The 26150-nt window shown below is 41.2% G+C and overlaps 3 protein-coding genes across 6 annotated transcripts in view; 2 read left to right on the top strand and 1 right to left on the bottom strand.

Annotated features, from left to right (window-relative positions):
- Window positions 1-469: 469 nt before the first annotated feature.
- On the bottom strand, window positions 470-10095 carry dnaaf3 (dynein axonemal assembly factor 3). Of its 3 annotated transcripts, none has more exons than XM_022251519.2 (10): window positions 9909-10095; window positions 8230-8345; window positions 7451-7638; window positions 5875-6021; window positions 5458-5674; window positions 4840-4962; window positions 4439-4685; window positions 4167-4281; window positions 3630-3786; window positions 470-1761 (listed from the first exon to the last, which is right to left on the bottom strand). In XM_022251519.2, the coding sequence occupies exons 1-10, from the start codon at window positions 9973-9975 to the stop codon at window positions 1696-1698; spliced, it is 1443 nt and encodes a 480-aa protein (XP_022107211.2). In that variant the 5' UTR covers window positions 9976-10095; the 3' UTR covers window positions 470-1695. The 3 variants fall into 3 exon arrangements, with proteins under 3 accessions (XP_022107211.2, XP_022107214.2, XP_087003038.1); XM_087146912.1 differs by lacking the exon at window positions 470-1761 and adding an exon at window positions 3943-4042 and having other exon boundaries at window positions 3653-3786; XM_022251522.2 differs by lacking the exon at window positions 8230-8345 and having other exon boundaries at window positions 9909-10041.
- Window positions 10096-10146: 51 nt separating this feature from the next.
- On the top strand, window positions 10147-16270 carry LOC110988206 (uncharacterized). Its single transcript, XM_022251523.2, has 7 exons — window positions 10147-10271; window positions 11375-11499; window positions 12225-12289; window positions 12535-12572; window positions 13407-13486; window positions 13865-13927; window positions 14551-16270. Exons 1-7 carry the CDS (start codon window positions 10214-10216, stop codon window positions 14653-14655), a joined length of 534 nt encoding a protein of 177 aa, XP_022107215.1. The 5' UTR covers window positions 10147-10213; the 3' UTR covers window positions 14656-16270.
- A 682-nt stretch (window positions 16271-16952) lies between these two features.
- LOC110988199 (telomerase protein component 1-like) overlaps window positions 16953-26150 on the top strand; it is a 24650-nt gene continuing 15452 nt past the window's right edge. For both annotated transcript variants that reach the window (XM_022251509.2, XM_022251508.2), the window contains exons 1-6: window positions 16953-17106; window positions 19086-19384; window positions 22527-22595; window positions 22828-22934; window positions 23957-24090; window positions 24754-24887. In XM_022251509.2, the coding sequence (XP_022107201.2) occupies window positions 19187-19384; window positions 22527-22595; window positions 22828-22934; window positions 23957-24090; window positions 24754-24887 (642 nt within the window). In that variant the 5' untranslated portion in view covers window positions 16953-17106; window positions 19086-19186. The remainder of the gene's footprint in view (window positions 17107-19085; window positions 19385-22526; window positions 22596-22827; window positions 22935-23956; window positions 24091-24753; window positions 24888-26150) is intronic.

Below are 26150 nucleotides of genomic sequence, written 5' to 3'. Positions count from 1 at the left end.
ATGAAGGCATGTCCCTGCCTCTTACAGTTGGCCAGTTGGTGAAAACCACGTGATTGACAAGAAGTTTGTCACTGCTGCGTTCAAGGCGACAGCACAGCAACTTACTTCGCTAAGCCTCGTTCGGAAGTCATCTTGCTTTCGCCTCCACGGCTACTTTATCATACTGATTAGACTTTTATTCACTACAGAATTTGCTATTTTTAAACCTCAATACTATAATTCAACTTTTAATTACCTGTCGTCTTGTCACGTCTTGCAAAGCTGAAAATCACCGTGACATACTTGACAGCCGACTCTGCAATGTTTAAGTGCCAAACTGTACAGAGATTTCATGCAGATGCATTACCTTTTAGGCCTGTGTCGAAGGCATACAGTACTTTACCGTGCTTGTACCATGATTGTAAAAAGGCACATTTTGAAGGAAAATGACAACGCAGTACTAGCACAATAAACGAAAACGAGAGTCAAATTTGTGTAACATTTGTATTTATTTCCAAATGCATTTCCCAACATGACTAATATGTACAAATGTTTCTAAACACTCGTGAAGGCTTTAAATTGGTGCAGCTGTTTATTAACTGGACAACAGAATGCAAGAACGTAGATATTTTATTATCAAAAACACTTGTATGAATTTTTTCAGTGACTACAATTGCAAACGATAACGGTTGAGGCACCACGCTTGTAGGCATCTGGTATGCGAGCGTTGCGTACCTCACCAACCAATAGCATTTGCCATGAACTGATTGGCCAAAATACACACTCAAGTGTAAGATCACATGCAGTGGCATATCCAGGAGGCAGGGGTCAAGCCAACCCCCCCCCCGACATGTTGCTGATTCTGTTGTTTTCAATGAATTGAAAAGCATTGGCATTATAGAATTCGCTACTACCACTATGATGGGGGGAAGGGCTGAATTTTTTTTAACGGGCGAGAAAAAAAAAGGGGGGCTAAGACCTGGACATGGGCGTAAATCCAAGGGAGGGGGGTATGGAGGTATATATCCCCCCCCCACACTTTTAGAGGGGGGATGGGCTACTGAATCATACCCCCACTTTTTTGTGGACTGTGAAGAATTTTTCAGACTTCCTACGACTAAAATGCACTCAATATCACTCAAAGGAGAACAATTTTTTTAAAAAGCCATACATATGTCATTTTGGACACATATTACAGATACACATGCACATTACTATCATGAACTTCAACCTCTTCATAGAGTCACATTGTGTCCCCCACCCCACTTTTCAAATTTACATGACAACCCTTCCCCTTCCCCCACCCCCCTCCCTTCCAGCACAAACGCCACTGGACCTGGATACATGTATATGCAACTGATCAGGGGGTTGTGGTGCTGCTATAGCAATAAACACCCTCTGGTCAGTCTGTGAGGAGACACTCTCAACTCCACTGAGGTATGTCCGATCCCAGGAGGGCAAACTCAGGTTGCTCTTCTGAAAGGCCAACCCTAATCTCCCTCTTCTTGAGATTCGGTTGAAGTGCCTTGTTTGAACTGCCCTTCCTCCTGCAAAAATGAGGTGCCTCTTTTTCACGCATTCTGCTCAGGATTTCCCATTTTGAGAGGCATTCCGGCACACGAATACCCCTGTATTCACGGAAGGAAAACATCCTCCCCAAATTGGCTTCCGCGTATATTGTGGCTGAACCAGTTTGCAGGCAAAGCTGTTGTCTCCTCACGTTTTTCTCTCGAATCGGAAGCGGAGGAAGGAGTCCTTGAGAGCGTCGCCGTGGGATGTGATCTGCGGCACAAGAGCACAATAAAGAGAACTTGGCACATGCTGTAGAGTGGGTTACTTCCGAGAAACATCATCTGAGCAAGGCCTATTTTCTCAAGAATGGGCATTGTTAGACTCACTTTTAACCGGAAGGGGGGGAATGTCAGATAGGGGTGCATAACATTCATCAGCAACAAACCGATAAACCATTAATAGTGAAATGGATCAATTTCGAGAGCTTTTTCAAGCAAAGAGGTGATTTCCGTCTCCTCCCCATCTTTTGTTTTTTCATTTCCTTTTGTTTTTTGTCTTGTATTCCCTAATGTTTTTCAGAGGTAGGCGGGGCAAACCCCCCCTTACAACACCCATGTTCCAAAGTAGTCAAAATGAGGTCACCGAGTACTGCACTTCAACTTAAAATTAGACTGCCTTTCACCGAGCTCCCTCAGGACAGAGATCTGGTATTAAAAGTGTGAATGAAACCCAACACTGAACAACAGCTTATGGTCCACGATCATAAGCTCTAACTAGAGCTCGGATGGCAGTGTTGTATTGGAATCCATCAGAAGTCCCTCTAAGTCCATCACAAGTCATTCAATTTTAAGCCAATAAGCCATTTGCGAGTTAAATTCGAGTAAAATCTGGTACACTGAATTATCTGATTGAACATAAACATAACAATTTGAATTCCCCAGACTAAAGACACTGTTGCTATACCTCATGATTCGGGGCAAGCTTTTACTCAGTGACTACGATCTCTGGAATGGACTGGTTCCTTTGTGCCCTTCTTTTCCATTGAGAACGGTGTATTGTTGCAAGGCGTCTCTCATGTAACTAAGGAAAAGCTTGTCCTGAATCACAAGGCATAGCAACAATTTCAATTGTTATGTTCACGTGAATTTAAAGAATTCAGTGTACCAGATTTTATTCAAATTTAACTTGCAAAAGGCTGATTCACAAGCTATTAAAAAAACTGTGACAAAATCATTCTGTCATTTTTCAACCCGTTACTTATGAATGGCATTGCGAAGGGACTTGTGAGTGAACTTGTGACTGGACTTGTGATGGACTGAAATACAACACCGTCTGACGGTCAATTCATGTGTGGGACTGCTCACTCATTATTCCTAGCTATTCCTGCAAGGAAACTTGCTGTGTAAGAAACCCATGGGATTTTCTGTGCTTCAACTTTGGGCAGGCATCAAGACCCATCTAAGGTAACCCAATGGCAGGGCGTCATCTTCCCCAATCCTGCAATTTCTTTTGAAACCTCCTACTGGATTTTGAAGGATGTGGGAGGGTGAGGATTAACCACATGCTGCTGGGTCCACACATGCGGGAGATTTTCAAGCTTTTCAGTTTTCAAATTCTTCAAAAATTCATCATTTCATTTAATGGACGTTTACACCCACACGAATGACTGTTTGGTGGCTAGTCTAAGCAGACAGGTAACTTTCATAGACTTCCGATTATTTCAGCCAAGCCTGCTGCCCTATAAAGAAAGCCCAGAATTGTGAGGCATTGCGTAATTTCCTTTGTCCATCAATGGGGTCCTGGAGCACTTTTGTCCATGGTGCTAATCCGCAGGCGCTATGCCCAAAACAGTGGTGTGCTGTTAAAAAATACTGACGGATTACCTTAGCCGCAAAATGATGGCAATTCCCAGCAGCAGGTCTTTTGATCCGAAAACGGTCTTTTGTTACACGGACCAGCTCTTTTATCCCATTTCGGGCACCCCAGCTCTGCGTATAAACCCATGATGCTTGAAATGGGGTCCCCCGCAGCAAGTGGTTAAAATATTCCCAGTTCTCTAAGAACCGCATGTGCAATGCAACCAGTTATGACAGTTCTGTGAACCAACGGCAAGCTGGATACTTCATGCAGGCACATACCTGGCATCCAACGGCAGTTGCCATTCCTGTGACTTTACTCAGGAATTCTTGGCACTGCTCCGTTTTGAGTTCCAGCATGAACCGCGCCGTCTCAGTTATGACCATGGCTTGGTCCGCAAAGACTGCCCTCAGGTCTTCTGTCAGGTAGTGCACCATACTGAAAAGACACAGACGTTTGTAAATATAATTTTGGGAACCAATCTGTAAGACTGCTCCCCATACGGTCCAATTAGAGCCCTCAACGCACTCTCTGACCATCATACTGAAAATACACTGACTCACTGCAGGAGAGCAATGTTTGAATCGTCATTACTTAATCTCATAAAGAGTCTTCAAGGCCTGTATGGCTTCTGTGAGATCCTCATACACTGTGTACATGTAGGTCCTGAATCACTGAAGCCTTCATGGAATTTCTGTTGACGGTAGGTTGAAGTGGGTCATGTTTGGTTCACAGGGCATAAATGAAATGAATATCTGTTATACCAGGTATGTGTGAAGTGCGTATTCACCGACTACAGATGTGAATCAAGTTCTCACCTGTTGGAGAGGTAGATGACGTTGAATAACCCCATGTATTTGCCTTTCTTATGTATCTCCCTTGCTGATCCAATTGGAAGGAAGTGAATTTTGACATCTTCTATTGGAATGTTTTCTGTCAAATAACGGAAAATATTTATTTCACCAGCAAAGTTGTGAATACCTCTCAGCATACCATTCAAAAGCAGTAATTTGTTGCAACAATGCTATCAATTGCACAATAATTACAATCATGCCTTGTTAATTTGGTAACTCCTTCATCAATAGCTCACCATGTTCCACACTGGTTTGATCGCTTTCTCCATTTTCTTCAAGTTCTTTCTCCTCGTTCTTATTACTTTTCTCTTCCTCTTCTTCCTCCTCATCTTCTTCTGTTATTTCTTCCAGCTTTGCTCCTTCTGAATTCGCTTTTTCCTTTGATTCCGTTTCCTTACTCGGTTTTGGCAGCACGTACTTTTCTCCCGTGGTCAGCTCATGGAGGATGGCCAGGATGTTGTATTCTGAGATGTCCTGGGCTGTCTGAGAGGGAAGGGGAGATCAGCCCATGGAGGTGAAGGAAAGATACGGGATAACAATTAACGGAGAACCTGCCAAGATGAAACAGGAAAATGGTTACAGGACTCGAAACTAAATGATTTACAGACGACGGACAGAAACAATAAGCCAGTCTGACCTTTGTGTATGTGTCATTCGTCTTCTTCATCAGACTTGCTTCGTTACACTCAATACCAAAGGCAAGGTAGGGACTGCTGACGATATCTCCCCAGTAACCTCGCTGTGGGACATTTCCACCGCTCTGAAGCAACAGCAGAAAAACTAGTACATGTCTATACTCTCCATGAAGCCAATCAACGGCCAAAACATATGTAACATTTTGAAACCTATCAACTTTAGTTCAATTAAATGTACTTTATCTGGAATTGAAAATCAAACTCTATTTTCTAGAGTAAGGTCTGTTCATCAAGTCGACATACCTGTTGCTAGTTTTAAAGCCTTGAGCTTTCTGAGGGGTGAAACAGACAAGATATCCCTTTGAAAGTACATCTTGAAATACAAGTGACCTACACCTCCCCTAAATTCCTTGCCCTTGTTCAGAGTATAGCTCAAACTTGCAAGGAATACATAGTCAAGCAGGCAAAGCAATTCGGCTACATGCTTTTTTACCCCTAACCCTAACCGAAGATTTTGTAGAACTGAGGAGGAATACCCTTATCACTGTTACTTTATAAAGGGCTTGATGCGCTTCCAAAGCTTCAGCAAAGCAGTTCCAACTAAAATGCTTCAAGCTCACAGTTTTGACGATAAGTCCCGAGGCAAGCGTCTTGTTGGGCACGTCGTAGGTGCCTTCTCTCACACTGAACGCCGACCCCGTCTCCCTCCAGTAGCTGTACTCCTTCTTGTGGATGATGCCGGCACCGCGGTCCAGTAGCTTCATGTTGTAGTCCCAGTCGTAAGCACCTACCCTGGAATCGTACCGGTTGGCCAGGTAATGTCTTAGCCTGTTGTCCCTAATTTAACAAAAAATATAAGACAAGGATTTGAGCCATGGATAAAACAGTTTTCACACTAATGGATCGCTCATTATCAACTCATGTTTCTTTTTTTACACTAATTCCTATGATTTATTTCACCAAATTAAGACTATTATACATTCAATTTGAACTGAAGTTAAACATCAACACTGAGAAGGTCCACTCTTCAAACCAACCAGCACTTGGAGATATCAAAAACTCTGTCGTCGCTGCCCCTCCAGAACTTGAAGATGGCCTCCAGCTGATCTCGCTCTTTGAACTTCAACAAGGACAAGTCAAATGCCGGGAGCTCCCGAGCTAGATAGTCCAAGTCGGTCACCATTCTGTGGAAACAGAAAAAAGATCAATATTGTGACGACCTCGGGTTGTCCTTTGTTTAGGGTACCGCTGTTTTTAATCAGGCACGTAGCTTCTATTGCGCGTTTCTACCACGGGTCACTTCCTTTTCTCACTGGTGAAAAAATGGTTGCACGTGCGCACTCTTGCGACTCAGCAGCCAATTAGGGATTAGGGAAGGTTTGCACAGTCCAATCACAATTAAGGGGAGGCGGGAGTTAGGAACAACTATTTTTAATTATAGGGTCTGAGACTAATACAGTATTAGTTGAGAGGAAATTTGAAATAAAGAGGGAGAACTGGTCTGGAGATGAAATGAAAAGGACTTGTCCGAGGCGTACATGTATCTCTCTGGGGTATGTTTTAGCAGGATACACTCGCCAGCGCAGCACTTAAGGCAGGGAGGGCAGAGGCACACACCGTCCCCACGCTACCTCGTGACGGACCGGTGCGTGATTCCATAAGGGCAGCTCTGTGCTGACAGAACCAACCACTCGGTTGACAGTAAAGGTCTGTTGCAATATTAATCCTTCTGATGTGAAATGACAGAGGTCCTACATTTACATGCCTGCCAACATTTAAAAGTCAGAAATCGGAACAGCCATTTTACGAGCCTATAGCGATGCAACCAGCCACATGAGATTGAGAGAGCTTTTTACATTTGACGCGACTACATACATGCATCCGCATGTGTAACAAATACCATTTTGACAACAAATAGCGCCCTAATTTTTCTGCAAATAGCACCCTCGCTTGAAGTTACTTTTACATTTTTTTTCTTCAATGAAAATCAGGATGTTCTTTTTTTTGTCGATCTGAAAACAAAAAAACTGGGAATGGCTGGCCGGTACGCATGTACAATTCACTGCCATCAGTAAAGCATTTCAATCAACAAAAATTACAAGTTTCTATCACTGTCCCTACCTGTATGTGGTTTATAACGGAATCATTAGCGCACACTGAAATTTGAAATCACTACCAAATGCCATTGCACTGTAAACTCCTAAACACTGCATCTGAGAAAGAAGTCATTACTGGCCTGCAGTGTTGTATTCAAGTCCATCACAAGTCCCTGTAAGTCCATCACGAGTCCATCACAAGTCCCTGTAAGTCAATCACAAGTCCATAACATGTCCCTGCACGTCCCTGTAAGTCTATCACAAGTCCATCACAAATCATTCGGTCTTAAGCCAATTCACAAGCTATTCAAATGAGCTGTGACAAAAGCATTCTTTAGTCATAGTCCACCCTCACGCCTAAGACTGGCCTCAGAAAGGAGTTGTGAATGGACTTGTGAAGAGGCTTGTGAAAGGACTTTTGATAGACTCGAATACAACACTGCTGGCCTGATAAGTGGGCGTAATAATAATCATCCAACTACATGAAATTCTGTGGAGGTGTGAGAATTCCACAGACCTTATGAAGTCATTTGCTTTGCTGACAATGTAGTCCCTGGTCTGTCGTCTCACCAAGGAGTTCCCAAAGACTTCAAGGAACAATTCCGTCTTTTCCTGCAGTCCCATCAGCTTGGGAGACTCCAGGGCTATGCTGGTGAGCAGTAAGTGACGACCGAGGAGCTCCAAATTGCTCTCAACGACATAAAACTGCATGGGACAAAGAAAAGTTGGGAGATCAGGTGTTACATTGGATAAGGTATTATTTTTCAACATCTCTGCTGAGGTGTTTCCACAAAGGTGTTGTTTTACGTGCGGTCAAAGAGACTTAAGTTGGTGGTTGAAATCTCACCTGGCTCGTAAAAGAACCATGTTGGTGTTTAACTGTGCAATTTAAACCCTTTTTCCTTCCTTCATGCTGCCAGCAAAAGACAATCTAGACCAGGCCTTGTTCACAAGAGTGCTAGAGTGTATTATGGGAACAAGATTGACACCCATACTTCATACTTCAAAAGGGCAGGGTAACTGGATTTCTGGTGGGTGGAGTTTCCTGTGCAAGAAAACTGAGGGCTTTAAGGTTAGCTAAAGAATATTGTGTTTGTTTTGCATCACACATACACAAAGATCAGCCCATTAACATTGCACAAGATTTCGACTATAAAGATGAAAAGTGCCCACGTTTTTTTTAAGCAAATTGTTTTTGGTGCGCTAACGTGAGACTCATCCAATTTCAACTGGTTCCTCTCTGATTAAGCACAGACAAGAATAGATTCTGACAGTGAGCACGCTGAAAGCACTTACATTGATTTTCCTCTTAGTATGCCTGTGTGATAACGCAAGGGTCTTTAGCATGTGTCTGCAATCACCAGCCCCGATCATCAAAATGTTGAGATCTGAGGAAGATTCGCTGTCTCTGACTGTTAATTCACAAAGAGAGTGAAAAATACTGATGTCTTTTCACTGATTAGCAGGTCAATGTCAATCAAAATGGAGATATTTCTGAACTTGAACTTCAAACTCTATAGATGAAGAAGTGAATGTGGAACAGGTGCATTCTTGATTTGATCACACTACAGACAATGTTTCAGAGGTGATTTAAGTAGTGGTTTCCTTATTCAGTTTCAAGATGGCTGTTGTAACCAAAGAATCTGGCAGTCCGTCGATTCAGTGCCTATTACTGGCAACACAGCCATGACAGTCAGGCTCAACTGAACATAAATTACCCTTGACATTGTGACCACACTAGGGCACGCCCCTGTTCACTGGAAACATCAACAGGATCACGGCCTGCCAGCTTTACTGCATACATGTATATTCGAAATATCCTGCAGTAAACATAGTTTCCCGTCAATTCTGTCCTGACTACACGTACAACTGGGACGGGGCCTATGCAGACCTGTAGTGAATGGTGTTGTGGTGTCCCAACTTTGTCACCATCCCAAATGTGTCCGTGACACCCCTAGGGCATGCGTGACTGAATCAGCACAGCCTGGCATGCCCCACTTGGTTTATAAGAGCACATTGAATAAAATTGTGAGAACTGGGTTTACCAGTTAAACAGGGTTTTGCATGTTGTTATGCCATGGTTGGGATGGCTAAAGTGCTGTTTCATGTATAACTGACATCGCTGCATTCCATTGATTTTGCTCACTCTCCTCCCCTCCTCTGATCATTTTTCTTCTTGAAATCAGTCCTTTTTCACTTAATGTGTTCCTTTTCTCTTATTTTAATCTTTAAATTCTTGACACAATCTGCAAAATTTTCACAATACTTGCTTGCCCATGCTCTTTCCCTTTACAAATTTTTTTGTTTCAAAAATTTTGAAAAGGGAAAAAAAAGAAATTAGAAAATGATAAAAGGGATGAAAAACATCAATATGCCAACAAAAACCTCAAATGAAGTTGAAACTCTCTGGCCGTTATGACTCTGAGTGTTTTACCCCATTAGAAATTTCACCCTCAAAAATGGGACTCCCTCAAGTGTGAGACTGCTCTGAAAAATACTCAGTCTTTTCTGAGTGGGAGTAATTGCAGAATACCCCGCCACTCTAAAAACGACCCCTGGAATGACTGGTTACATGGGTACAACAACATGTACAAGGTGAAAATCCCTCCAGAAGAGTGTGACACTTTGACCTGAACCTGGCTATGAGGTTGATCGAGTGGGGTGGCGTCTCAGTGAGAGAAAGCCTCATTATTTTTTAAGGGGAAATCAGTGGCGTCCGTACAAACCATAACAACAAACATAGGCCTACTAGTAGTACTACTAGGATGTATGTGCATAGAATACTTTCCTGCATAAAATGAGGGGTTTTTCGGGGGGAGGGGGTGTGCACAGGGTGTCAGAAGCGTCCGTCATGTCCGTGCTCCCGTGTCACTTTGAGTCCTGAACCTTCACTGCACACAATTCAACACCTCCATCCAAGATGAAAAGCACGCCAAAATTCTGCCGCTAACTGGCTAAATTCTTTTCACCGTTACCTTTGTCTTGGAAATCTAGTGCAGGGCTGAACCCCCACCAGGTTATTGCTCCAAATGCATCCACCATCTTTCAGTGCAACGTCCTCGAAAACAATAACGGTAATTTTTGCCTCTTCACGTCAAAAAGTGAGTTGGTAACCGTAAACAACCCCAACCGTCCGACCCACCGCACACTCACGTCACACATTTTGGCAACTAAACCGCACGTACTGCAATGTTATTATTAGGTTTTTCCTCACCCAGTTCCCCACTGGAAATTCAATAGCTGAAATGCGTCGCACAACAACGCGAGACTCGAGAGCAAAATGGATGTCAATCACGGAGTGAAGATTTGGGTAATCGTAAATCGCGTCGATTTAGGCGGTAAGAATTTAGAAAAGGACTCCAGGAGAACCTTAATTAAGCTTTGTACGATCACATAGTATTTAGCTGACTTACAACACTCACTTATTGTTTCTCTTCATAAATCGTTTCTTGCATGATGAACGATCATCATGAACAGGCATGACAGGACTATTTTATGCGTAGTACGAATACGAGGCGTACTGACTGACTACAATTTAGCATGTTTAGTAGGTTCATAAACTTTTCAGCTATTTTTTTCTGTTTTTTTAGAAGCGATCCTGGAGAGGATGTCACAAGAAACATTTTGATATAAATTTGGATTCCATCAGACTCTGCAAAGCAAAGAAAATTTGAAGCGGGAATATTTTGAGAAGATGTTTTTACGTCATGTACGTGTGTAATGCAGAGCAAACCGAATTTTTTTACCCAAAAATGAGTGTGGATTTTGATTGAAAAATGTAAAATTCACATTTCCATAAAATGTTTGTTCTTATTTGTGCCTTATTTCAATGAAGTAAATACTGGCTTCACTTGAAATTTCAAAAATTTTGAAATTGAAAATTAAATAGAAGAGCTATAGCCTGCGAAAAAAACAAATTTTAATCATACTAGTTTCCAAATAAACAGTGCCCTCACTCATTTATACATATCCCTATGGTTAGAACTTTATTGTTTTAGTTAGTAAGAGCTTGTCCGCACGGTCACATGAAGATACGTAGTAAATTTGTATGTAGCCCAGGGGGCCTAATTAAAGTTCGCTGAATTTTATCATGTTTGTGTGTTTTTTAATGTAGAGCCTACATGTACGTCCCAAGAATGATACAAAATCTGTCACTCTGGCCAACATCGCCAGGTCGCTGAATCACATTTCTAATCCAAAGCTGTGGAAGATTGTGTTGGAAATGGAAGTTAAGCTGTAACATTAGATTTTACATGCACAGTGCAGAGTCGGCCAGAGGCACAGTGCAATTAACCACTTGCGCAATTCCCAATCATGAGTTTTCACCATTCAGTTGAACTGTCTCAACCATCACTTTGCAGGGTTGAATCCGCTATGAGACTCAGACTGGTGATGTTTTCTCATCTCTGTTTATGCACGTGTATGTTTGTCTTCCCATCAGGGACACCATCTTTTGAGAGGCAGGCGGCAACACCGGTCCTGCTTCCCCAGAACACCAGCTCTGCTGAAGTCCAACAGGCCGTCAGGAAGGCGTTGCAGTTGAAAGATGAAACTCTTGTTCTGAAGGTGGGTGGGGCACTCAGGATTGGCCCTTTAGTCATGCAATTTATTTTGCGATAAAAAAATTTCATATCTGGTCATCACTTCGGTCAAACCCTGAATGACTGGTCTGAAAAATTCCAAGTAAATACTTACAACATTTGTCCTGCTTTAGTTGACTTTTTAATATTTATTATTACTACCTGGTGGCCCATTTGTCACTGCAGGGAAACAATGATATCTGCGTATTTAATTCTTCCCTAAGGCCTGTTGGCCAAGCCAGAATATTGTGTCTAGAGCCAGGGCTAGGCCTTTGCCCATTCCAGATACATGGACACTTTACAATTAGCTCTCAGCTTTACATGTAAATCTCGAGACCTTTTTCAGACACAACCAAAAGGGCAAAATTGCATTAGGGTAATTCCAGAAACTAGGGGTCCTTTTTTCGTGTCCCTGTCACATCTGACATATGATTTTGTAAGTTCAGAACGCATTTTCTAATTTCCAAGATTTCCAAGAGATCCATTACATTTTGAAACAAAAAGCAGTGGAGCTATTTATAATTTCCCAAACCTTTTCTGCACTCTGCCCAGTCTTGACACCGTCCTTTCTCAACCAAATATAGATTTATGCAATTAAAGTCAATTTCACTTTGATAACACGTTAAAACTATTTATTCCTAAGTTCTTTTACCATTCACCAAGAATAGGCTTCTTGATATCAGAAGGAGATATGACTTTTCACTTTTTCAGTTGAGGAACAGTCGAGGTTCCCTCATACCCATCAACAGCCACGTTACATCCAACTCAAAGTTTATGTAAGTATATTGGGAAGTTGAAGCAGTTTATATAACTTGTGATGTAGCATGGATGCAGAGTAGGAAGTATGGCATATGTTGCTTGTCTCATTTCTGTACTAATTTTACAATAACACAAAGAAAGTAATGATAATTATGTTCATATCAGAATGGAATTAGAACTAGAATTTTATAACTTCGGACTATTGTATTGGCAAATAACCATTGAAACTAGATTTTGCATTGCATTATTTTTTCTGTAATAGGCCATACACATTGGAGGTTGTACAGCGATATCAACATAGTAAGTTTGGTTTCACTCTATTAAGTATCATTGTGGAGAACAATCTTTGATAAGAAAACGTGTCTAAAAGTAGGTCATTCTCTCAGCATTTGGTTTCACAAAAGCCCCACGAAACAATACAATGGCTACTTAATGCTATTAATAAGGGAATAGATATGTGCTTGGCCGGTCTTAAATGTGCGTTTAAGACTGGGTCAGGAGAATGGACGCGACTGATGCCCCTGAGGCTCAGGCATTATCATTTTCCTGAACACCCCCGTCCATTTTATGGTATATTCCTTTTGCGAGTTATCCAATAGAAACTCCTTATATATGGACTTGGCGCACGCGTGGCGAGCCGTGTGCACACAGACTCTTGACCAATCAGAATCGATTAAACTCTCTTGTATCCAGGTGCCAGCATGTGATTAATGCAGCGGGCATTATCAAATGTGACCCACTCTGTGAAAATGAGTCTTAAGTTGCCAGAGCCACTTCGGAGTAAAAAGTCCTTTAGAATAATTTTGCACAGTGTGAATCAATAGGAACCCACAGCATTTTTCACCATGGAGTATCCACTTTCATCAAGATGCCAAACTGAGTGATACATCAAAACAAAAAACTCAATTTGCTCTTTCCAATACATACGAAAACTCAAAAAGTGGCTCTGGCAACTTAAGACTCATTTTCACAGAGTGGGTCACAAATGTTAATATTCAGTCAAGCTGCACGTTGTTGAACAGGGAGACTGTCTGAGGTATTGATGAATACAATATATCGCCATTGTATGTCTCTGTGTGATTCAAATTGCTGGTGATACTTTGACCCACATGTAGTTCCTTGTCTCTTCTACAGTTAAACCGATGCCCAGATCCGTCAAATTAAATGGCTTTAGCGAGATCACCAAGGTCAGGTTACAGAAAATCATGCGGAGGGTAAGCATCCTTGAGCCTGTGTAGTGTCCCGATCTATCAAAAATTTCCCCAAGTTATCGACTGGTGTGCACTCAAATGCCAATCGGGGAAGACGTCCATGCTTTTGTCGACCATCAACTTGAAAAGTAACTTCCCGTGGCAACCTCTAGGTGGCGTAATGTATTGTGTATCACCCCTATTGCATGTGCATTGAACGCACGTCACATGCTCACGAGCGCGATGTGATTGTTGTGGTGGCGTCTACTCAGATTATTCCACACAAAGTAATGCAGAAGTCTCGACGCACAACCACATTTTGTTTTTCAATTTCCTCAGTTGTCTGAGATTGAGATTGAGCTGTAGAGATTTCTCAATTTATGCATATCTTTTCTGTGACAGCTAGAGCAGCTTGAACGATCAGTTCCCGAGCTCAGAAATCGACGGGAGGAGAAAATTAAACAGGTGGGTTGATCCAGAACTAATATGCATTCAGCAAAGCAACACTAAAACCTCCAAACATCATACACTGGAGCTGTGGTTGAAGTCGATTTCTGGGGCTGCAAGTGAACCTAAAGACATGTGGTGTAGTAAGAACCATTCTTGGGTACACTATACGTGTATAGCGTATATCCTAGTTTTGTTTAAATACGAAGAGTTTCTCAAAGAAAAATCCATGTGGCACAGTGAAAAAATGCATTGGAAGCACATAAGTGCCTGCCATGGATCACCTCATTACTTCAATACTGTGGAGTCCTTATTGAAAAATCAAATTAAAAGGTCCCTCATATTGAAAAAAAATTGCTTTATGACTAAAATAAGCAAGAGAATTTGGTGAAATTTAAGTATACTTCCGCCAATAACTAGTTACAAGATTAAGATACTCCGAAAGATGTTCTGTTTCAAATGAAATATTTCTTTCAAGCTCAGAAGAAAGCCCTTAGAGTATTTTTTTCTAAAATCACGTGACTGCTGCCAGGACTTTTGAGTGCCTGTGAGCCAACAACCTGCAGTTGGCGGTACATTTTCCATTGGGAGGCGCGAGGAATCCCCAACAACGTTACTTCTTGTTACTTTTCCCCCACCAGGAAATGGAAGAGCTGAACGAGAAGATGAAATTCCTGAACAAGAGGATGCAGGAGGCGGAGGGTCATAAATGGAAAGGCATGTTCAAGAAGCACCCGCTGTGGTGAGGAGGACCAGACCGTGGGGGTTGCCTCTGCATATCACTGTCAACCAGTGTTGTACTGGATGTATCACCGTATCTTGCGGTTTTTTGCATGCTTAGAGGGTCCAAGCCATGCAATCATTTTACTGCAACCCTTGAAAATGCACCTTTGCGTTTTATTTATTGTTTTTAAAGGCATTTTTTGCATCTTTTTAGTTTTTTTATGCTGATGCAGATTTCCATATTCATGAGCAAAACTGTGATGTCATCCAAGGGAGAAAACCTCAATGTCACAGTGATTTGTGCACAAAACCTACTGAAATTTTTTACATTCTCGCAGTCCTTAATTACCTTTTCGCTATGGTTATTTGCTGTTGTGTATCAAAGTACATGACAATGAGCCAACGAGCAAACCTTTGTCAGAAATGTTTCCAGTGAAAACAATTTTCAGTTCTCACAATTTGAACAAAAAACCCATAAAGTGAATACTGTCCTCCCTGATTGACTGGACATCTTGAAAAGCCAGAAAAGCTTGGACTTTAAAGTAAAACAACCCAGCATTATCCAGATCTCAGTGTATTTAACCCCAGAAGTGTCATGTATTTGCGTGGGTTATACCGGGGGTTACAAGGTGGACAAGCGACACTAGGAGCTGCCATGTTGGAAAAGGGTGATTTATTATGCTGACAGTGCATGACGTCATCAGTTACATGAATATTCATGGTGTGCATAAGTAATACAGTTCTGATCTTGCACAATACATTACGAGAAGGCTGTCAGATAGTGTTCATGCATTGGAGATGAGAATAAAGAAGGGCAAAATTTAATTTCAGAAAACTTCATCACATGGGCCCTTTAAGCTGGCATGCATAAAAAGCTGGATTACCAATGCTTGGCTGTTTGGACAGTGTCATTAGGCATTGTATTGGCCTGTTTTGAGCAAGCACCTTGCACTGGGATGAAAATATGTACAAAAATTGGGACTATTTATTCTGCTGTAGAAGTTGGAGCAGACATGGTAGTAAATTTGTCTGACATCAAGTTTAAAAAGACCAAATAGAACTGTACATTCTCGTGAAAATAATCATTAGAATTTGTAATTATTACTGTAGATTTTAAAATTTAATGTTCATTTCCTGGCCAAATCGGGTCACTTGCACGTGATTGTTAAAGATCTTGATGTGTGACTTTAGATGAAGATACTTAATATGAATTTCAACGTACTTAGCACAACATGTAGTTCTTTTCTGGTATGTTTCGCTTTTTATTGGGGAGCTGAGTTCCTCGCTAGATCTTTGTCTCCATTTAGCCACCTTATGTTGTACAGAGGGTTAAGTTAACTTCTTTTTTATAGGAATTTTTCTATTATTGGAGTTTGTTTAATAATGTTGAGAAATTTCCCTCAGAACTCCAACAGTCACAATGTGGCAGAAAATAACCACACACACGTGCGCCTGTGGATGCCCCTGTGTCCGGCTGCGGCTACTTCCCACAAGTGGACTACAAGCCGCAGCCAAGACGTTCAGACTCAGCCAGACTAACTGAAGTGCAATAATTTTGTTACAGTCTCTGCATGTAGGCCTACACGTATGTGGTAGATCGAAGTAAGGAGGCAGAAAAAATTAAAAGATTAAACAAGATAGTTTGTCCTTGTCATTTCTTTTATTAATATGAGCATTTTACATGTACGCCAGTCACCATTACTTAGGCAACCCAGCCTTTGAAGATCCAACTTTAGCCCTCTACTTTGCAAGTTTATGACGATAACAAAACACTTCAAGTTCTCATCTTTGGCCCTATTCAGAGCCAAAATTTCATCTAAAAGATTGCATCCATTGTATCTCCCCAAACATACCTCTCTGTGAAACAAAAACTGTTGACTAGATTCGCCTAAAATCAGCCCTACGAGTGTTGCCTGGTTACTCACCTCGCCGGCTGTGTACAGCAAAGCGAATGTCCAGGCCACTATCTTGTGGGGCTAGCCTGAAAGAAGTTGCTCCGTGCACATTAACTCTCCCATGGAGGGAGGAAAACAGTTGTCTTTCGTAGCATACTTTAACTCTAACAGTCCTCAGTCTTCCAACAGGTGAAGGATTGAGGACGGTTAGGGTTAAGTATACTTAGGGATATTCTTCGACATGAGAAGGTTACTTCTAAGTCTGATGTTGGGCCATCTCAGAACTCACCTCTCAGCCTGTGATCAGATGTTCATGCACATGAGTGAGGATTGAGCCACAGAGGGCGTACTAACATTTGTTTTTGTAAGCATTTCCAGACTAGGGCACGATATTCATGCGTACGCGTATGGTTGCATATGTATCTCCACGATATACAGTGTACATGCAGAGCCAGTTAGCATGAAACACGGTGTACGGTACCTACGTGTATATATCAGTGGCGGATTGGATCTTGCAGACAAACTGTCACTCACAGTGTCGGTGTCGAGGACTGTCGTTGTCAAGCTGACAGCAGATAGGTAAGACGTCTGGATGCCGAGATAGAAATGAGCCGCTGTAGGCCTAACTGTGTTATGATTCTAAATTTGTGGCACTTGGCATTGTAAAGTTGTAACACTCGAGCGAAGCTCAGACCATGCTCAGACTGAGTCAGCTTCCGGAGGACAAACATAGAACATGCATAGAATCATTTGTTTTTTAACATTTTAATTGCACGGAACATTGCGTGCGTGGTTAGGTATGTCGGGAATCCCCAGATTTTTCTGCTCGTTCATATGAAAGGGAAAGTTCCACAATGGAATCGGTCGTGTGACAGATTTTCTTTTCACAATCAAGACCTGATGAAATCTAGCCATCACTTGTAGATTTTGCACACTGTTGTTGTATTCAGAAGCAACGTTTAATTTCTTAAATGTCCTGTCTTGTCATACATGTGCATGTACATAACATACATAAGCAACGGAATAGTTAACATGGTTAAGAAAAAGTCCCATACAGGTATAAAAAGAATTAAATACTAATATTTACAACTATAATCAGGCCTACATGTACTGAATGAAAGTAATAGGCCTACCCTCTTACAGACTCTACAGTATAACTAGGACACTGTACTTAGCTTAGGCCTACTTTGTAAATTTCATTGGGTCTTTGACTATCCCCATACTGTGGTCCCCCTATTGTCGTGACTGTGCTACATGTACATGCACATGTCATTGTTGGATACAGAGGTACATGTACATGTAAAATTATCCAGCAGACAAGCCCTTGTCTGGGGTTAGTCTTGGAGCATTTAATTTCAGTGCAAGGCCAGGAACATCATAATTAGACAGATTAAAGACCAAACTTGAGCTTGGCCTTAAATTCTATAACTACATGTACTGTAATAATTGGCATTGGCGCAGTCTTGATCTTTGCCTGATCTGTCAATCTTATTGCATGATTTCAACATTTGCCAATGGTAGTCTACTATCAACCGGTCATCTTTCCTTTTTAATTCAGATTTTCATTCAGTAACGACTGATACTAGCACAGTCTGATTATTATTATTATTCTATTCTACATTCTTCACATTTATAACACAAGAAGAGGAACACTGGGCTGTTATACTTCTTGCACACAACACTAGATACAACCGATCAAAGGCCAAACTCAAAGGAATTAGGGGTTCAGTGTCCCTTGGGTCTAATGGGGTCTAGTGGAACAACAGTCACCATCCTTCAGTGACCTGATGATCATGTTACAAACCTCACTTCATGAGGTAAACGGCACCTCGTGTACATGTAGACCCCAGCATGCAGCAGCTTGAATCTGTGTCAGTCGATCCCACTAATATTAACGGATACATCACAACACAGAAAGAGTTTAGGTTATTATTGTAGTGAGCGAGCAAAAATAACAAAAAGTTTAACTTGCATGATAGGTAGATCATGCAGTCCAGGGGACCGTTGATCAGAGAACCACCAATATCCCAACCCAGTTTCTGTATGTCAAACGATTGTGCAAGTTTTACCCCTAGTCATAAGGACTCTTGTGCTTGTGTGTGCCGAAGTATGCAACCTGTAAATAAAGCATTGCTTCAGAAGTTCAGTGCGTTACACTGCACACAGTCACTAGATGACTGAACTCTGCTCTTTTTGATTGATGCTTTCGAAGTCTGCCAGTGTACATACATTGTACTAGATACGCGAACAGTACATGAATGACACTTATATTGGTGCTGCCTACAGTGTAGGTGCCTATTGCACATGTACAGTATGTGCATGTGGACCAATCATCCATTGCAACCACTAGTGCAGGAAACAAAACTACGGACATTCCCCGCAAGACAAACCAGGAAATACTTGTTACAAGCTGTGTACATGTACATGTAAATAAAGCGATATCAGCCAGATACAATATACATGTACAGTAACAAAAACTCGACCTTTCTGAATTTTTACAAATAAGATAATTTGTTCAAGAAAAATGTAAGTTTTTTTTGTAACTCTTTCATTTGAAGTCCAACTGCTGATGAAGCTGAATTAAGTGCAGATTGCCGCTTTTGATGATCTACATATGTGTACATGTGTGTACGTGTACTGAGTGGCCACCAACGCAGTCATGGGTTGCGGAGCCTCCCGTAGCTTGGATTACTCCTCAGAAATCAGCCAGCAGTGGGACAGCGTGAGCAAGACCATCGAAGTCCAACAGCAGAACAAGAAGCTGGTTATCAAGCGGGTGGGCTGGAAGACGATTCGAGTCTTTGTGTCGTCCACGTTCCGCGATTTTCACGCTGAACGGGAGGTGTTGATTAAAGAGGTAAAGTGAATGTTTTTGATTAATACCCCACCCACTTTTTTTGTAATCGTTCCCCTCCATTTTACCCAGTGACCCATGCCAGGTGAGAAGAGGGGTAACTCCTCCCCTCCCATTTTTACATGTGACCATTTTTTTCTGTTTTCCCTTATTTAATATTTTGTATCATTTGGAATGAACAGGCCTGTCGTCGTGGGGGGTGAATTTATGATGAAAAAGTTGGACAATCTTTTTAGGAAAATTTCCATTTTGGCCCCCCGGACTCAAGAGCTGGATAGGCCACTGATTTTACCTTAACTTCAAGCTTTACATAAGTGGTGCCTCGATGTACGTCCCCATCTCCTTAGTTGAGATTTGTACCCCTCTCCCACTCTTATTTGTTAATTGGAATCAGAGGATTTGGAAGTTGAATTTACAGATAACAATTTCTGATCACTCTCTTTCAAATCAAACCCAGAAAAATGTGCATCATATCTCATTATCACACCTTGACTTCTGGCACTGAAGTTCTGGTACCGATCAATACGGTAATCTACAGAATGTTGCAAAGGTACATGTGGTACATTTTACAAAGGTACATTTTTTGTGTGTCCCTGTCACATCTGACATATGATTTTGTAAGTTAAGAGTGCTAATTTCTATTATAAGTAATAAATTAATGCAAATTACCTGCCAAACAAATAGTAATAGTTTGAAATCAGAACTTTTCCAGTTTTATACCATTCTACTGAATCAACGTACCGGTACTTTGTAAATCAGGTTCAGTAAGGAATCTTGGATTTGTGATGTGCCAGAATATGTGCAGTGAAACTTCGTCTCATTCACGAAAGCATTTCCATTCCTGTTACAAGGTCAAGCTTCGAAAAAAGAAGCTTTACAAATGGACTACGGATGCCATACCCTGAATATAGACAATGCCACAAACTCCGAGAATGCTTTTAGAAAGCTGACCAAATAACCTGTGTACATGTGCATTATGTACCGTGTAAACTACTTGTGGAAGGACTGACAATGCCTCATCAGGGTACATGTGGGTGTACCTACATGTAGATAGCTGTAGATCTTGCAAGTCAATACACCTTGTGTGTATGAGCACAATAGGCTTTACTCAAGCATGCCTAATTGTCATTTTGAGTAACCTGTTGGTTGTTGCCACTGGCGACAGTTGCTAAGTTGATCTCAACAATCAATAGTTAGCAGTCGAGGCCGTACAGAAGATGAGAAATGCATCACGCACCCTTTTTTTCATTTTGGCAGCATTGGCCCTGCTTGTTTTATTTCCATCCATGTGAAAAAGATTGGTGTACATGTACATGATTTTTTTATCTCATGACGACTTCATGTCACTTTTTTTGCATACATGTATGCACATGTAGTATTTGAATTAAAATTAAATCCATCTCTTCTCTTAAAATTACATACAGAAGTGTTTTTTAATTTGCCAAATTATTTTGTAAAAATAAGGTACATGATATGTACATGTACGTACATGTATATCGAGGCTAGGAAATCTTTTATTCCGTTTCCTCACAAGTGACTTTTCTGCAAGGTCAGAATGTGGATATTTGTCATAAATTTCCAACTGACCACAAAAGCCCAAGTTTCCTGTTTGAATAGTTACATGTAAGATTTTCTTCACCTACATGTACATGTGTTCCTTTATAGTAGAATGAAAAATATGGAATATTTTGTACATGTTCATGGGTTAAACATATTGAACACAACCATCATGTCTAGAGACTATAACTCTTGTGTATTTTTGTATCTACAAGACATTCGAGCATTTTATTCTAATAGTAGTGCGTTTGTGATGTTGAATCAAATAATTACATGTATAAAATCATTTAAATCCATACATGGACATGCAGTTGTTCATGTCCCTGCAGATCCAATTTCATTGTTTTTTGAAACTCATCCTCTCGATGCTTCCAACAGAGACTTGAATTGCATGATAGTCAACTCCAATCACTCATCATCGCTTCCTTACCAAAGGTGCTGCAAGACATTGCAAAATTCAAATACATATATGTACACATTCATGTACATGTATGTACCGGTACACACGTGAACCCAGCGAGATCTAACAATGGCGATTTTTGTTTCATGCTATTTACAGTAGAGAACCGTAGTAAAACTGTAATTGTATCATTGAATATGTAGGCCTATTGTTTTAGGAGCTTTGGTGATTTCTGTGGATGGTACACAGAATTTCAACCAATTTCAGGTGAAGTCAGGGGAAAACTTAAACCAAAGCTGTACTTTTCTATAACTCCACCAATGGTAAAGTTTTGGCTGTACGTTGGCAACCTGTATATTCCTGGACTTTTTTCTGTTTTTTTTTTTATGTGAAAGTATTGCGTAAAGAAATGCATCATCAGAGCACTTCATATTGGTACATGTACATATACATGTATAGTGCTGAGCTATTGTGTTTTACACTTAAGACAATTCTCCATCCAATTTTTTTTTGGTAATGTCGCCAGAAAATTTAACTCTAGTCGTTTTTATGTTCTTTTGGAATCGAAATAATTTTAGATGCCTCTTGCACATTCATATGCATAATTAGGTCTCATATGTACTGCATTAGCTACTGAGCCAGTAAGGCAGTATCAACAATTATGGACCATCCATACTAAACAGCTTCAGAGCACATTTTGTACAAAAGCCTCAATGCACTGACAGCATTATTATCCCCATTAAACAGACATGCAAACACTCCTCAAACCATCACAGCTCCCCGGGGAGCTGTGATGTGTGTGCATACATGTATGTCTAAAACAAGTTGGGTATTCTGGGATTGTGGCATTGTATTTTACCATTGACACAGAGCGAAGAGCCACACCCATTAGTGCATGTACATACATGTACATGTATATGCCATATGTGGGTGATTCCAGAAATTAGGTCCAAAAGTGTGACATTTTCGTGTCCTAGTTACATCTGACCTTTGTTATTTGACATGGATATCACCGGAACTGATTTCAAACGATTACTATTTGTTTGGCAGGTAATTTGCATTAATTTATCACTCTTGGAAATTATGCGTTCTGAACTTACAAAATCATTTGTCAGATGTGACAGGGACACGCACAAAAAATGGACCCCTAATTTCTGGAATTACCCATGTGCGTTGTTTGTTTGGCAGGTGTTTCCTGATCTAAGGGCATGGTGTGAGAAGAGACGACTCTACCTCGTGGATGTCGACTTGAGATGGGTAAAGATGATTTAAAATTCAACGCCATCCTTCCAGCCGATACTTGTAACTAGAACTTAAAGGTTTAGAAGAACATCTCTTTAGTTTTGAACTGCATGTAATTCTTCTTTCCTCAACCCCATTCCTCAAAGGAAACATTATAAAATTAAGAAACTTGGACAAGCATTACATGTGGAATAACACTGAAACAATTGGAATAGACAAATACGAACTGCATGTCTTATTTCTTCAGGGTGTGCCCAAAGACACAACCTCCGAAGAGACGCTGAGGATGTGTCTGGGAGAGATTGACCGTTGCTACGCCGACAACATCATGCCTTTCTTTCTCAACATGACAAGGTGTGGACAGAGATCTACAGTTGTAGGGCTTATTCGGTCAAGACACGTGTAGCATAACCCTAACACTCCTCAATCCTTCACCTGTTGGAGGACTGAGGAATGTTAGGCATAATCTACGTGTCGTTTGTTCCAATGCTCAACAGTGCGCCCTTGTACAGTATGTCAGTATTAATGTGCAGTAGTTATCAGCCATTTATCAGGGTTTTATGACCAGTTTCCATTAAGAGGAATAGTACATGCATGTTGATTACATGTACATGTAAGTGCTCTTCCAACGTGTCCAATGGATCAGTGCCCATTAAGCCTAATGACATGTTTGAAAATATAGCAAAATATGAAAATCATGAAATATTGTAGATACGGCACATCCGCGGAAGAAAATGTCAAAAGGCTATCCATAAATCTCTGATTGTAGGGCTAATTGTAGAAAGAAGAGCATAAAAAGAAACCCAAGGGTCAGCAAATTTCAGCTTTGGCCAGCAATAACACCTACATGTATACCTGCGGAAGCTGGTAGCTGGAGGTAGCCCTTTCACATGGATACATGTATGTACATGGATAATTCCAGAAATTACGGGTCCATTTTTTTTTCATGTCCCTGTCACATCTGACATGTGATTTTGTAAGTTCAGGACACATTTTCTAATTTCCAAGAGTGAGGAATCAATGCAAATTACCTGCCAAACAGATAATTATAGTTTGAAATCAATTCCGGTGATATTTCCATGTCAGATAACAATGGTCAGATGTAGCAGGGACACGAACATGTCACACTTTTGGACCCCTAATTTCTGGAATCACCCACATGCACTTGTAGCGGTACCTGTGTAGCTCAAGGCTCTCGGCTGTAACCACACATCCATACTCGACGTAATTTACAAACTAGGAACCAATCATTAAATTACATGTACTGCTACTGGTCCACCCTGTAATCTGCTGTAGCATGTTCATCCAAACTAGTTATCATCTTTCCTCTTCGTTTTTTTCCAATTCTGTTTTACACATCCGTATCGCTGTCGCAGTGAGCGTTGTGGATGGATCCCAGGTTTAAGTGAAGTCCCCGAGAGCCTTCAGCAGGAGTATCGATGGATCCATGGTTTGTCCGTCACCGAGATGGAGATCATGCATGGAGCTTACCGCAAAGATAACTATAATTGTAAGTACCCTGTGCCAAACTTTACATGCTGTAAAGCCCTCCTCGTTCAAGCTGCCGTAACATTACATTGTTCATGTATTATTTCTTGACGTAAAAAACACCAGCGATTCAAATCAGTCTAAAGGCAAGTTTGTACTTGCTATGAATGTGGACCTTAATGCTGATGTGACATCAGCATTGATGTCCATATCTGCAGTTACCATGACAATATACAAATGGGCATTGTTTGCTTTCACACGAAGCTTCAAAAGTTCCAAAACAGAAAACTTGACAGGAAGTGGGAAATGAACACATAATTTAGCTGCAGTGGGATGTGAACCGCCAACCTCCTGAACCCCACAGCGGTGGCCTACCCACTTAGGTTCCCAGCCCTATCTTGCCAGAGTCCCTGTTCATCAGCGTCTTTGTTCATTATATGTTGAACGGCACGGACAAACTGTGAGACCGTCCTCCATGATAGGGCTGCATTTAAGTTGGTTAGAATTTCATTGCATTGATCACAAGGTCAAAGTTTCAAATCCAGCTCCTGTTATTTTCTAAATTCAACTGAAGATTTGGGGGAAAAATGATTCTCGTGATTTCTGAACTGTTTTCTCTTTGAGGGGGATAAAATTAATGTCTACCTCCTAATTCTGTCGGTTTTGTTTTCTCCTTCTATCCCAGCTTTATTTGCAATAAGAGATGCTTCCTTTTTGGACTCGGTGCCAGAGAAATACCACAAGGACTTTGTAGACTCCAATCCAGTCGCTTCCCAGAAACTCAAAGTGCTCAAGGGCATGCTGACAGACAGGTTCCCCGTAAGTTGGTAACCGGCAGAAAATGTGTTCTTCACTTCGCTGTCGTATCCACCATCGTCTATGGATAGTCGTGGGTAGTTACCACTGTACACAAAGTACCCTTCAGGTTTTCTACAAACATCTTTATTCTTTCTGTGAATTTAGTAGTACTGTAGCAATTAATTGAAAAAAACAAGGGGTCCTGTCAAAGGAATTTCAGACCAAAATTAATTTCTCTTTCGTCCCGTAATCTGTGAATAAATTGTCACACATTATGAGATCTCTAGCCATCCAGGACATAGAGCCTCTACGACAAACTATCACACAGAGGAAGTTATCCTCCCGTTTGCAGTGTCCAGAAGAAGAGTGTTTGTGTTAGGAGTAGATCAACTGTATCGATTTGAAAAGACAAAAAAGTGTTTAAATCTTTTGTAAGACAGCAATTTTGTTCTCTTTTGTTGTCCTTTGTGTTGTCGTTTGGAGTGCAATTAACAAGTTAAGTGTGCCGAGACTAACTTTTGTAATATTTGTTTGTGGCGTGGGTGGTGCAGGACAGGGAAGTTTTGTTTCATAGTCCGCAAGGGGAAACAAATATCCTTGTCACGGATCCAACTTTCTCCTTGTTATATCATGGCAGTGCGCTTTACCTGATGATAAGTGTGAGGAGATGGAAGTACTAGTTATGAGAAATGAATTAGCTTGCTGCAAAAGGAAGGGGCACTGAACTCTCATAGGGGTGTAGCCCCCAGAATTTAAGAATTGCCAATCTACACTGGAACCATTTTGGATGTTTTGGCTGACAAGACCTTGGCAAGACACTCAGTCTCCATGGTGTGTAAAAACTGACTTCACTGTTCTTATTCATGACGTACTTCACTTCAAGAATTAGTGAGAGTGCCCTAGCCATGATGTAACACTTTGATTGCCTCCAAAGTATGAACTCCTTCACTGCTAGTCATTTGTGTACTTTACCTGTCGTATCAGACTTCTGGGCTTCAAATCACCATTCTGTGTTAATGGCACTGGAACAGATTATGCCCTGCCCTCGCACTGTGAACTCAACATCCTTAAAGTGCAGGTGTATGTGACTGTACAAGGCAAAGGACTGCACTTGCCACCAGTCTGGCTCCTGCCTCCATAATTACATGTGTTCATAGCTAGAGTCCGGCTACAGTCTTCCCTCCTTCCCTGAAACTGTACATTAAACCAGGAACAAAATGCATCAACCAGCAAACTGCATATACCCGCTGGCCTTGGTAGCCCAAAGGAAGTTGTTGCTAGGTA

Source organism: Acanthaster planci, linkage group LG15 (genome assembly GCF_054643075.1).
Source record: "Acanthaster planci isolate LZ-2023a linkage group LG15, COTS_SCS, whole genome shotgun sequence".
In the NCBI taxonomy this organism is placed as follows: Eukaryota; Metazoa; Echinodermata; class Asteroidea; order Valvatida; family Acanthasteridae; genus Acanthaster; species Acanthaster planci.
The sequence above is the reverse complement of the archived record's forward strand: the minus strand, read 5'-3'. Positions and strand labels throughout refer to the sequence as shown.

Bases quoted from the DNA above. Each gene is read 5' to 3' on its own strand.
- LOC110988206 (XM_022251523.2), top strand. From the start codon at position 10,214: ATGGATGTCAATCACGGAGTGAAGATTTGGGTAATCGTAAATCGCGTC. The intron at 12,290-12,534 runs GTAAGTATATTG...TTTCTGTAATAG, and splicing joins ACATCCAACTCAAAGTTTAT to GCCATACACATTGGAGGTTG. The intron at 12,573-13,406 runs GTAAGTTTGGTT...TCTCTTCTACAG, and splicing joins TGTACAGCGATATCAACATA to TTAAACCGATGCCCAGATCC.
- dnaaf3 (XM_022251519.2), bottom strand. From the start codon at position 9,975: ATGGTGGATGCATTTGGAGCAATAACCTGGTGGGGGTTCAGCCCTGCA. The intron at 4,963-5,457 runs GTGAGCTTGAAG...CTGTTGCTTCAG, and splicing joins CGGGACTTATCGTCAAAACT to AGCGGTGGAAATGTCCCACA. The intron at 4,282-4,438 runs GTGAGCTATTGA...GTTATTTGACAG, and splicing joins TCAAACCAGTGTGGAACATG to AAAACATTCCAATAGAAGAT.